Raw genomic sequence first — 13,433 nt, 5'->3', positions numbered from 1 at the left:
GTGTGTGTGTGTGTGTGTGTGTGTGTGTGTGTGTGTGTGTGTGTGTGAGTGATGGTGGTTCAACAGCATTGGCTGTACGCCTCTTTGTACCTCTCTGATCAAAAGCTGCAATTAGCACTCAGAGCATAGGTCCCCAGTATTTTGCAGGACAGGATCATTTTTGCCCACCCTAGCTACCACAAACGGTGTGCAAGCTGTCCCAGGAACACATGCATAGCTCTCTCCCACATGGCTGGGGGTGGGTAGCTCCTCCTGTGCTAATAGCTGAAATTAACCATTCAAGCCTTTTCCTGGAAGTTGCAACCCTTCAGCCGACTTGAGTTTCAGAGTAGTTATGTTAGATTCTGCTGGTGCACCTGTCCAGGTGGGGAGAGTGATTCCTGTTGGGTCCTCCTCCTCCGTCTTCCCTGAATTCATCTCCTGTTTGTACTTTTTAAACAGTTTAATCAGTTGGAATTTATTTTGCTCTACAGTAGGAAAGAAGTATCTAAGTCAGGGGTCAGTAGACTTTCTTAAAAGGCCAGATAGCGACTTTTTAACATTCGTGGGTCATATGATCTGTGTTGCAGCTTCTCAGCTCTGCCGTAGCACAAAAGCAGCCATGGACAATAAGTAAACAAATGTGGGTGACAGTATTCCAGCTAACTTTACTTGCAGAAACAGGCAGCAGACTGATTTTGTCCCATAGGCTGTAGTTCATTGACTTCTGCATTGAATTCTCCATCCTCTGTCAAAAATTGGAGTCTGAAATTTTACCCACTTGCATATAGCAGGTTAGCTGGCCACAGTGTCATGGATGCTGGCAGAAGGCATGGACAGTTTCTTATAATAATAGCTATCCCAGAATATCATCATTTACTGTGGTTCCTGAGCCCCCAGCGCCCATGGAGCAGCTCTAGAAGGGCCAGGTAACATCTGCATATATGTTATAGGAGGGGAACCCCAGGTTTAGGGAAAATGAAGCTGTTATAGTTGATAGTAATCCTGCCTGACCTTTGTCCTAGAGGGACATCTCTTTATTATACTGGACAGTAAACATACATATCATTTGCTCCAGAGAGAAAGACACTATATTATCTAAGGCTATTCAGTATACAAACCTTTTTGAAAAGATAGTCTAGAATAAAGGCAGTCAGTGTTGCTTGCATGACATTCAGAGAGAGAGAGAGAGAGAGACCCATGGAGATCTGTCTCCCAACAACCCAATCTCCATTCCTCCCCCCTGCACCCCCACCCCCAAATTGACGTGCATAGAGCCTGCCTGGTGATGGTGTCTTGCATTCATTCTGTGTGGCTCTGATGGGCTGCAGTTGTATTTTCTCGGATTCTCATTTGCCTTGAGGCCAAGAATTCATAGATTCATGAGTCTGAGGCTATCTGTAATTCCCCCCCCCCAGATTTATAACATAGATTTAATTCTAAGTGTGTATTACTCTCAGGTCTTTTCCTTTTTCACCCTGATTATTTACTAATTTTCAAATGTGAGAGCACTTCCTTTCAAAATGTGTTGTTTGAGGATTTGCGGTCTGGACAAGGGGGACATAAACCCCTTTTTCCCTGTTCCTTCCTACTATGCACAACTCTGAACCCTGGAAAACACGAGAGGCACCAAATGAGAACTTTGAAAGGTGGTAAGAGGAAGGCTAACTGGTTTGAACCCTAGGAGTGGAGGAAAGATAGGGCAGTAGGATATTGTACATCTCCCCGCCTAAAGAAGAAGGCAACTCAGACCCCATGTTTCCTAATCCTTAATGTAGCAACAGAAAACCACCTAAGGAGCCTCATTCATTCCCAATATGGAATGAGAGTCCCTTTAACAGGATCAGGCAAGCCCAGTACCACTGCCAAGGGGATCGGTTGGGAGCCCCACTGACAGTAATTAGCTAGGACAAGTGGTCTCCTTCCCTCCTGGACTGAAATTCCCCTCTCCTGTCAGGAGATACCAGGGTGGCCCAGTGAAAGTGGAAAGAGAGAGCTCCCTTCCCACCACCTCCTTTTCCAGCAAGTGACCTGACCTGTGAAATGCTCTCCATCCCTGCTGGGCCTGAGGCTTCTCTTCCCAGCTGAGAGATACCATGGTGGCTGAGTGGCACTGGCAAGAGGGATCAGTGGGGAAGCGGTCCAGCTAGGGAAGCCTCTTTGCCCCTGTGGCCTGAGACTCCCCTGTCCCACTCAGTTACTGGGGCTGTCAGGGGCAGTCGGCCAGAGGCACTTTGCTACACAAGCAGCCTACCCTGGGAAGCCAGCTGGCATGACACTGTCCTTCTCCATTGAGAGACCCCCAGGGAGTCATCCTAGAGAAACCCCTTGACTTTCTCAGAGGGTAACAGCAGAGACCAGTGGGATCCCAAGCAAAATTACACTGCAAAGTTCTGAAAATTAAACTGCCATTGGAACCACAGCACACAAAAGTGGTCCCGGACCTGCATGCTCAACCTAAACAAAGTGACTGCCTGCTAGAATAGGAGAATTAAATAGGATCTAGAGTCCCCTCACATAGTAGATGGAATGTCTAGGATGCAATAAAAATCACCTGTCATGCCAAGAACCAAGAAAATCACAACTTGAACAGGAAAAGATAATGAACTGATACCAACACCAATGAATCAGATGATGGAATAATCTGACAAGGATTTTAAAGCAACTGTCATAAAAATGCTTCAGCAATCAGTTACAGTTTCTCTCAAAACAAATGAAGAAATAAAAAATCTCAAAGAAATGGAAGTTATAAAAAGAACCAAGAGGGAATTATAAAATTGAAGAATACAGTAACGGAAATAAAAAAACTCAACCGAATGGGCTCAGTAGTAGAGTGGAAATGACAGAGGATAGAATCAGGGGCCTACCACATCAGTAGTATGATCTGTAGACAGCATAGCTGGATAGAATTTACCGGGTCTGAACAACAGAGCAAACCCCAAACGGGATAAAACCAAAGAAATCCACATCATGATACCAAGTAAAAAAGAAAAGATGTTGAAAGATGCTAGAGAAAAATGATATATTAACATTAATTTGACATCAGATTTCTCATCCGAAATCCTGGAGGCCAGAGAGAAGTGGTACACTTTTCAAATGTTGAAAGAAAATACCTGATGACCATTACTTCGGTATCTGGCAAAACTGTCCTTCCTGAATGAAGATTAAATAAAGGCATACATGAAAGAGAGCAAAGAATTGGTTGTTCGCTTATCTGCCCTTAAAAATTGGCTAAAGGAAGTTCTTCTAATGAAATGATAAAAGAAAGATTATTGGAACACAAGAAAGTCAGGAAGAATGATGGAAAGATCAGAAACATGGGTATGTGCAAGGAGACAATCATTTTCCTCATGATTCTTAGAAATCATATTTGGTGATTGAAACAAAAGTTAAAATACCATGTAATACTCAGAGCAATGATATTTAATTTAAAAGAGGAAAAGTTAAAGGGAGTGGAAGTGATGTTTCCATGCTTCACTTGAGGTGTAAAATGTTAATACCAGCAGACTCTGAGAGTCATGTATATATGTAAGTTACATATATATGTATACAGTATATCCCTAAATCCTGTATATATGTAAGACTTAGAATAACTACTCGAAAACTATACAAAGAGCTACCAAAAACTACGACAAATGTTTACAAAGGGATACCCTAAAAGGAAAAAAAAAGCACCACAAGATAAATTAAGATGGAATACTAAAAATGTTTAAGTAACCTGCAGGAAATCAAGAAAAGGGTAATGGGTATGAGAATGAGAGGAAACAAGCAGGAAACAAATAATAAAATAGCAGACCTGAGGACTAATGTATTAGTGATTGCTTCAAATGTAAATATTCTAAAGATTTTATTTATTTATTTGAGAGTGACATGGGTAGATTGAGTAAAATGATAGAAAGATACATACCATGGCAACAATAACCTAAAGAGCAGGATTGCCTATATCAATATCAGATTAAGTAGACCTCAGAGCAAGGAAACATACTAGAGACAGAGAATGACATTTCATCATAATAAAAAGATAATCCACACTAAATGTGTGTACATCAAACATTGGAGGCTCAAAACTGACATAGTTGAATGGAAAAATCTTAAAAAAATAAAAAGTCACAGTTACAGTTGGGGACTATTTGTTTTTTAAAGAGCTCAGGCGTGAATCGGGGAGGGGCAGAGGGAGCGAAGAGACTCTCAAGCAGAGTCCCTGCTGAGTGCAGAGCCTGACATGGGGCTCAAGCTCACGACCCTGAGATCATGACCTGAGCCGGAACCAAGAGTCAGATGCTTACCCGACTGAGCCACCCAGGCACCCCTATAGTTGGGGACTTTGAAACCCCTTTCAGCATCTGCTAGAACTACCTGACGGAAAATCACAAGGATATAGAAAATCTGAGCAACACAATTAACTAATAGGATCTGATTGACAGATACAGAACATACTACCCAGCAACAGCAGAATACGTATGTTTTCGAGTGCCTGTGGAACATTGACCAAGACAGACCATGTCCTCGGCCACCAAACAAATCTCAGTGGGTTTACAAGAATTGAAATCATAATGTTGTTCTCTGACCATAATGGAATCAAGCTAGAAATATATAATAGAAACAAAAGGAAAATCTCTAAACTATTTGGAAATTAAACAACGCATTTCTGAATGAGCCCTGGGTCACAGAAGTCCCAAAGGAAATGAAAAAATACATTCCACTGAATGACAATAAAAATAAACTATACGTGGGATGTAGCTCAAGCAGTGCTCAGAGGGAAATTTACAGCAATAAATGCTTACATTAGAAATGAGGAAAGATAGCAAATCAGAAATCAATGAAAATCTAAATGAGTGTAAATATAAGTGAAAATCTAATTGTAAATCTAGGTAAATGTTAATGGAATAGAAGACACAATATGGTAAATTGTCAGTTTTCCCCTAATTGATCTGTACGTTTAATGCAATTCCTACTAAAATCCCAGGAAGGTTTCTGTAGAAATAGACAAACTTATTCTAAAATTTATAAGGAATGGTACTAGCCCTAAAATAGCTTAAACAGTGTTGAGGAAGAAGAATAAATTATATACCCTGATATAATACGTTACTCTAATGCTATAGTAATCAAGACAGTGTGGTACTGGTGGAGAGATGAATCAGACCCATAGACCGATAGAACAGAATAGAGATCCCAGAAATAAACCCACAAACATGCCTAACTGATTTTTTACAAAGGTGCAAAAGCAATTCCTTGGAGGAAGGATAACCTTTCCAACAAATGGTGCTGGGGCAGTTAGACATCCAGAAAACCACCACCACCACCACACCACACCACCAAAAGTACATTCACACGCACAAACACACTCAAAGGTTTTTTTTTAAACTTCACATCTTACATAAAAATTAACTGAAAATGGATCATCATGAGCTAAACTAAAACTATAAAACTTTTAGAAAAAAATAGTTTTAAAAAGAGAAATATGTCATCCGTCTTCTCACATGCCTCTGACCCTTTATCCTTGTAGCCCTTCGGTATTCAGTTTGGACAGCACCCCTCTGGGAAGTTCTCACTGCTCCCGCAAGGCCAGCTGGCTCGGTCATCTATCTCACCGGCTTCAGTAACATCATGATGGACATTTGGCTTTTCTCTGCTTTCCCAGCATCTGGGCCTTTTCATGTTTGGGGAATTCCCTGTTAAATTAGCTTTGTTTAGCACAAGGGCCCGCTGCCTGCTACAGAAGCCAAGGAGGAGAGATACTGTTTCCTGGTATCACCTCTTGGCAGCGTGGGTGTAACAGTCATTTAGGATGGTCATTGCCTTTGCCTGAGACTTTGAGTATGGAGTGAGTCATGGAAAGGACGTGGGACACAGAGACCTGCTTGTTGGGCTCATGGCAGCAGCATCTGCGCTTTGGGCTGGTGCTGGTGATGGTATCCAGAGAGTGGTGGCATCTACAGTAGAAGGCTTCTGAAGGATTGAGGGCTGATCCTGCTGCCAGTCGGCCTTCATTCCTGCCTTTCTAAAGATTCTATGAGCTGTGGGGTCCTTTTAGTAAATCCCTTTTCTTTTTAACCAGAGGCAGTTTCTGTTGCTTACAAAAGAATCTTGATTGATTCAAATACCCTATCATAATAGTATTGCATATTTTGCCTGTTCACTTGCCATTTCCTCGTACTAGATCATGGTTGGGAGCTCTGTCTTATTCATTCTTGGACATTCAACATACGGCGTGCTTGACGTATACTACCTTCTCAGTAAATAATGAAATGTTCAGGTCTTCAACTTTATTTCTCCATTGGCATGATACTTAGTGGCAATTTCCCTGTGACTTTGGCATTTAGAGGGCTTTTATTTTAGTTTTCAGTGCTGTTTGCAAGATTTGAATGTTTTGTTTGCCTTTTGGATATTTTATTGGGAACTTGAAAGAGAATTTGTAGTTACCTTGAACAATATTTTTTCTTCCCTCCTTATTTTTCTTAATACGAGTACCAGGTGAGATGCACCAGGGAGCCTTTTTTATCAGGGCAAAAAGTAAGACTTTGTGATCGACCGACAGAGTAATCAGCTGATAGATTTTTTTTGTTATTTTCGTTCATTGTGCCTTATAATGTTAGCACACCGATATATATTACACACAGTTACACACACACACACACACACACAGGCTCCTTGTGTCTCCTTGTTTGTTCCTGTTAATTCCATCATATTTCAGTCGCAGTAGAGATGAGTCAACATCTCAGTTATCTTGGATGACTCTGTTTTGTCCCTCCAGTGGGAATGCCTTTGAGTGTACCTCTTTAGCACCCTTCCCCTTTTCTCCATTAATATGAGCCAAGTCACCATGACCTTATTTGCATAGCTTCCCCCCAGATTTCACTCTTACTGAAATCAAGCCTGTCTTGCAGAGTTTCTAGATGGATCTTTCTGATGAGACCTCAAAAAGCTTGATAATATCTTGTGATTCCAACCCTAAGTTGATCTGCACTGTTTCTTCATATTATTCATTCTTACCTCACTCACTGTGGTTTTACCACTCACATATTAAATAGTGTCCTTTTTGGGAAAAATCTGTTTTTTACATTCATGCTGCTTGTCCCCTTAACATTCTCAGTGTGTTCAGCTTCTGCCCTTCAGTTGACATGGAATATGCTCCAGGATGCGTTCCCTTACCCACCCTTCCTTATTCAAAACAGAGATACCCTTTCATATGAGTGCTGCTCCCCTGTTCTTGAAGCTTGTTCTACCTATCCTTGGTATTATATATTATTGTACTAGTATTATTTGAGGCAGTTGAATGGATTTGAAAATGAAAGCATCAGTGGTCTTCTCTGTAGAGCTTTCAGAGTTAATGAATCATAGGTTTATTTCATTGGGTTTTAGAAAACTTAAAGGACCATTAAAACCCAAAGCACCATCAAAACAGTATAATGTTAATTTTCTGCATCATGCAGATACCAGTAGGGGTATTTATGGTTTGAAATGCACATTTTTTTCTTAAAGATGATGTCTTGGTATTTTGTTTCCTTGCCTTGGGGATTTTATTCAGATTATCATTTGTTTTTTTACTTTCCCAGTCGATGCTCCGAGGGAGAGGAGGTTGCTATAAACATACATTCTATGGCATTGAAAGCCATCGTTGCATGGAAACTACCCCAAGCTTGGCTTGTGCAAATAAATGTGTCTTCTGTTGGCGGTAAGTAAAAATGAATGGCTGTGGTGACCAAATATGTAACCGTCTATAATAATCCATTTCTGTTCAGCATTGCACTAAAATTTACCTAAAGCTCTGCTGTTTCTATAATTAATCCCCCTTTTCATTCCTAATGTATTTATGCATTCGGTTGTTTTTCCTTTGATCAGTTTCATCAGGGGTTTGCCAGTTTTTTGTCTTTTTGAAGACAGATTTTAGCTTCATGAATCCTCTGCATTATATCTTTGTTTTCTTGTTCAGTAATCTACTACTCCTGTTTTTTTTTTTACCCCCTAACTTAGACTGTTAACTCATCAGTGTTCAGTCTTCTATAAGTCTTTAATCAGAAATTTTCATCTAAGTACTTCTTCAGCTACATTCCATAGATTTTGATTATTTTTTTGAATATAGTTGACATACATGGTAGTTTCAGGTGTGCAGCATAGTGATTCAACAAGTGTAGCTCTCATCTGTTACCATACAACACTATTACGGTACACTTGACTCTATTCCCTATACTTTACCTTTTATTCTTATGACATATTCATTCGGTAACTGGAAGCCTATGTCTCTCACTCCCCTTCACCCATTTTGCCCATCTCCCATCCCTCTCCCCTTCTGGTAACCATCAGTTCTCTGTATTTATAGTTCTGATTCTCTTTGTTTCTTTGTTTACTCATTAGTTTTGTTTTTTGATTACACATATAAGTGAAATCATATGGTAATCTTTATCTTTCTCTGTCTGCCTATTTCATGTAGCATGATACTCTCTAGGTCCATCTGAGAATGTCATATGCGGCAATGTCTCATTCTTTTTTATGGCTGAGTAATATTCCATTGTACATATGTACTACATCTTTATCCATTCATCTATTAGTGGACACTTGGGCTGCTTTCATATCATGGTTATTATAAATAATGCTGCAATAAACAGTGTTACATATGCCTTTTTGTTTTCTTTGGGTAAATACCCAGTAGTGGAATTATTGGATCATATGTTAATTCTATTCATAATTTTTTGGGTAACCTCCATACTGTTTTCCACTGTGGCTGTACCAACTTATATTCCCATCAACTGTGCACAAGGGGTTCTTTTTCTCCATATCCTTGCCAACACTTGTTATTTCTTGTCTTTTTTGTTCTAGCTATTCTGACAGGTGTTAGGTGATTTCATTGTGGTTTTGATTTGCATTTCCTTGATGATTGATGTTGAACATCTTTTCATGTGTCTGTCAGCCATCAGTATGTCTTCTTTTGAAAAATGTCTGTTCGGGTCCTTTGCCCATTTTAAATCAGATTATTTGCTTTCTGGTGTTGAATTGTATGAGTTCTTTATATATTTTGGATATTAACCCCTTACCAGACACACCAGTCTCTTCTAGTGTTTTCTCCCAGTCCTTTGACAGTTTTTAATTTCTTCTTTAGCTCTTTGGCTCATTCTTTGCCTGATGAATTCTCTCTGATTTTGTCCTTGGCTTTCTTTTATTGCTTTGTGTTATAATGGTAGGAGAAGTAAACCATCTCTATGGTTTCATTAAATACCTATAGTTTGACATCTTTATATTCTTGTTTTTTTGTTTTGTTTTGTTTAGAGAGAGAACTTGTGAGCTGGGGAGGGGGAGGGGCACGTGGAGAGGGAGAGAGAGAATAGTAAGCAGGCTCCACACCCAGCACAGGGCTGGATGCAGGGCTCTGTCTCACAACCCTGAGATCTTGAATTGCGCCAAAATCAAGAGTTGGACCCTTAACCAACTGAGCCACCCAGGCGCCCCAAACACCTTTATATTCTTTGTCTCTAGCCCTAGTCTCCCTTCTGAGTTTTCATCCTCTGTTTGCAGTTGTCTGTTGGATGTGTTCTCTTAGATGATCCACAGGTATTTTAAGCTTGATTTGTCCACAGTGGAATTTATTATGCTCTCTGTTAACCTCTAACCATTAGCTACCCAGTGGCTTAGGCTGAAAAGCTCTTCTTTCTCTAACTCACTGTATCCATTTGTATGTCTGATTCCATTTTAGATTATCAGTATTTCACCCTTTAGCAACCAAAATGATTTAATACTTGCCAGCCTAAGCCATTTCTTAATTTATCTATCATATTGGTACAAGAGCTATAATTCTTTTTTTAAAAGTGGTTTTATATCATTGATCATAAAAGTAGTCCATGCTTATTATAGAAACTTTTAGAAAATACCAAAAATATGAAGAGAAATAACTATCTATAATTCCAGAATCCAGACAAATCATCGTTAATGCTTTGGAGTATTTGCTTTCTTTCTTTCTTTTTTTTTCCCCCTAAGTCTTCTTCTTTTTTCAAAAACATAGTTGAAATCATTCTCTACTTTCTGTTTTTTTAATCCTGTTTTTATTTTTTAAAATATAAGACTCTTGCTCTGTCATTGAAGTCTTATAGGCATAAACTTTTTGTTTTGAAATAATTCTGGATATACAGAAGAGTTACAAAGATAGTAGAATTTCTGTATATTTTTCACTTAACTTTCCCTAATGTTCAGTAAGACCTTACTTAGCTATAGAACAATGATCAAAACAGTTGTCAAAAATAATCAAAAAGAAATTAACATTGATGCAGTGCTATTAATTAAACTGGAAACTATTTGAGTTTCATCAGTTTTCCCACTAATATCCTTTTTCTTTCAGGATGCAGTTTTGGGTCCCACATCACATTTAGTTGTTATATCTCTTTAGTTTTCTGTTGTCTGCCACAGTTCTTCAGTCTGTCCTTGTTTTTCATAACCTCAGCACCTTTGAGGAGTACTGGTCGGATATTTTGTCTAATGTTTTCTCATGGTTAGATTGAAGTTACGGATTTTGGGAAGACTACCATAGAAGTGATGTGACCTTCTCAGCAGGTCCTATTAAGGGATACATAGTATCATTATGTCCTATTACTGGTGGAGTTAACCTTTATCATTTGATTAAGGTAGTGTCTGCTAGGTTTTCAAGGTGTAAATTACACCTTAACATTTTTTCCCCTTTGTGTAATTAATAAATATTTTGGGAAGATTCTATGCAAATACGCTGTTTCTCTTTAAGCATTTGTCCACTAAATTTTTCATTCATTAGTGGATTTTGCTTGCATCAGATTATTACTTTGGTGTTCTACTGATTATTTTTTTTTTACATTTCATAATTGGAATTCTTCTGTAAGGAAGAATCATTTCTCCCTCATTTTAAAATTTATTATTATATTAATTTGGACTCAAGAATATCCAGTACTATTATTGTTTATGTTATTGCTCATATTTTTCTAGCTTTGGCCATTAGTAGCTCTCTTGGGTTGGCTTCTGTGTCTTTTCTTTCATTTAAAACACTTGTGTATTATCTGACTCCAGAAGAGGTTCCAGGTTCATCTTATGTTTTTCCTGCCCAGCCTTGGAGTCAACCACTTTTCTAAGGAACTCTAGTTCCTCTTATCAAAGAATGATATTTAGATGCCAAAATTTGGATGCTTGATATGCTCATTTCTATTGGGGTGTTAGTGCTTCTAGGCCCTCTCAGCAGACAGAAGTAGAAAATATATGTGTATCTGTTGCTGTGTATTAAAATACAGAACCGTGAGTTTTTACTGATATCTTCAGTTCCTATCAGCATCATAGAGCTCATTCTAGTATTCCTTTTGTGCTTATTTGTAACTTTTTTCTTTGACAGTAAGAAACCCGGCCTGGCCCTCACCTTCTACAACATATTAACCTCAACCTCAGTTATATGCCTGTGAAGGACTTTAGAATTGCAAACTGACACCTTTGTGAGAAATAAATTTATCTTAGGATGGATTTGTCTGGCTTTGGCATCAGGCTAATGCTAATCTCATAGAATGAGTTAGGAAGTGTTCCCTTCTCTTTTACATTTTTGAAAGTTTGGGAAGAATTGGTGTTGATTCTTCAGATAATTAGAGGAATTCACCAGTGAAACCTGTTTTTGGGCTTTTCTTTGTAGTGAGGTTTTTGAATACTGATTCAATTACTTGTTGTAAGTTGGTTTAGATTTTCCATTTTTACTTGAGTCAGTTTTGGGGATTTGTATGTTTCTAGGAATTTGTTCATCTAGTTTATCTAATTTGTTGGCATACAATTGTTTATAGTATTTTCATGATCCTTTATTTCTGTAAGATTGGGAGTGATGTATTAAGTTTCATTTCCGAGTTTACTAATTTGAGTCTTCTTTTTTTTTTCTTAATCTAGGTAAAGGTTTGTCAGTGTTGTTGATCTTTGCAAGAACCAACTTTGGGGTTCACTGATTTTTCTCTGATGTTTTTCTATTCTCAAGTTTCATTTGTTTTTATTCTGATCTTTATTAAATCCTTCCTTTTGCTGCCTTGAGCTTAGTTTGCTTCTCATTTTCTAGTATTAAATGGTGTATAGGTAGGTTATCGATTATTTATTTATTTAAAGATTTTATTTATTTATTTGACAGAGAGAGACACAGAGAGGGAACACAAGCAGGGGGAGTGGGAGGGGGAGAGGCAGCCTTCCTGCGGAGTGGGGAGCCTGATATGGGGCTCGATCCCAGGACCCTGGGATCATGACCTGAGCCTAAGGCAGATGCTTAACAACTGAGCCACCCAGGCACCCCAGATTTTTTTTTTTTAATGTGAGTGTTTATAGCTATAAATTTCTCTGTGAGCACTGTTTTAGCTACATTCTATTCATCTTTAGTATTTTGTAATTTCCCTGTGTTTTCTTCTTTGATCCACTGGTTGTTTAAAAGTGTTGTTATTTGTTGATTTTTCAGTTTTCTTTCTGTTCTTCATTTCTGGTTTTATTCCATTGTGGTTGAAGAAAATATTTTGTATGATTTCAATCTTTTAAAATTTATTGATACTTGTTTTATGGCCTAACAAAGGGTACATCCTAGAAAATGTGCTATATACAATTGAAAATGTGTATATTGATTTTTTTGGGTGTATTTCTTTGTATATGTTGTAGATATTATTGGCTTATCATATTGTTCAAATGCACTATTTCTTTATTGATCTTCTGCCTAATTGTTCTGTCCATTATTTAAAATGTGGTTTTTGAATTTTATAATTATTAATGTAGAACTGTGTTTTTCTCTTAGCTTATAAATTTTTGTTACATATATTTTGGTGCTCTTTTATTAAGTTATGTATATGCTTATAATTGTTAACATCTTCTTGATGGAGTGACATGTTTATCAATATATAATGTTCTTCCTTGTCTTTTCTAACAGTTTTTGACTTAGAGTCTGTTTTGTGTTATAGGAGTGTAGCTACCTCAGCTCTCTTTTGGTTACTATTTGCATTAAATGTTGTTTTTCTTCCTTTCACTTCTGTCTGTGTCTTTGGATCTAAAGTGAATCTCTTAGGCAGCATATTGTTGGATTTTTTTTTTTTACTCCCTTCTGCCAATCTCTGGCTTTTAATTTTAGATAATTTAATCCATTGACATTTTGCTCTTTGTTTTTATAAGTTTTATATCTTTTATGTTGCACACTTTATTACTGCCTTCTTTTGTGTTTGATTCTTTGTTATGTACAATTTGACTTCATTATTGTTTCCCTTTCTATACATTTTTCAGTTATTTTCTTGGTGGTTATTTCTCTGGGGATTAAAACTAACCTCTTAAACTTACAACACTCTACATTTAATTTTCTTTAGTTGTGGTAGTTCTGTGAAGTTGCATGAATGCTGCATTAGCGAATACTAAACTGTGAGTTTTAGGGGAAATAAAGGATTAGGTTCTTACAGTCCTCTTGTCACAACATATTTGCCATCTTACCAGTACATAACTTTGTTTTATGCTTC

The 13,433-nt window shown here is 37.9% G+C and overlaps 1 protein-coding gene across 4 annotated transcripts in view; it reads left to right on the top strand.

The window, feature by feature from the left end:
• Nucleotides 1–13,433, top strand: part of LOC112817549 (S-adenosyl-L-methionine-dependent tRNA 4-demethylwyosine synthase TYW1) — a 205,412-nt gene that overhangs the window by 70,686 nt on the left and 121,293 nt on the right. For all 4 annotated transcript variants that reach the window (XR_003206415.2, XR_003206416.2, XM_025864713.2 and 1 more), the window contains one exon: nt 7,536–7,654. Coding sequence is in view for 2 of the 4 variants with exons in the window: in XM_025864713.2 (XP_025720498.1) it covers nt 7,536–7,654 (119 nt within the window). In the remaining 2 variants the exon portion in view is untranslated. The remainder of the gene's footprint in view (nt 1–7,535; nt 7,655–13,433) is intronic.

The sequence above is a fragment of the Callorhinus ursinus genome, unplaced genomic scaffold (assembly GCF_003265705.2).
Source record: "Callorhinus ursinus isolate GAN/ISIS: 27379988/994484 unplaced genomic scaffold, GSC_fseal_2.0 scaffold55, whole genome shotgun sequence".
In the NCBI taxonomy this organism is placed as follows: Eukaryota; Metazoa; Chordata; class Mammalia; order Carnivora; family Otariidae; genus Callorhinus; species Callorhinus ursinus.
This window is presented reverse-complemented; position numbering and strand designations above follow the sequence as displayed.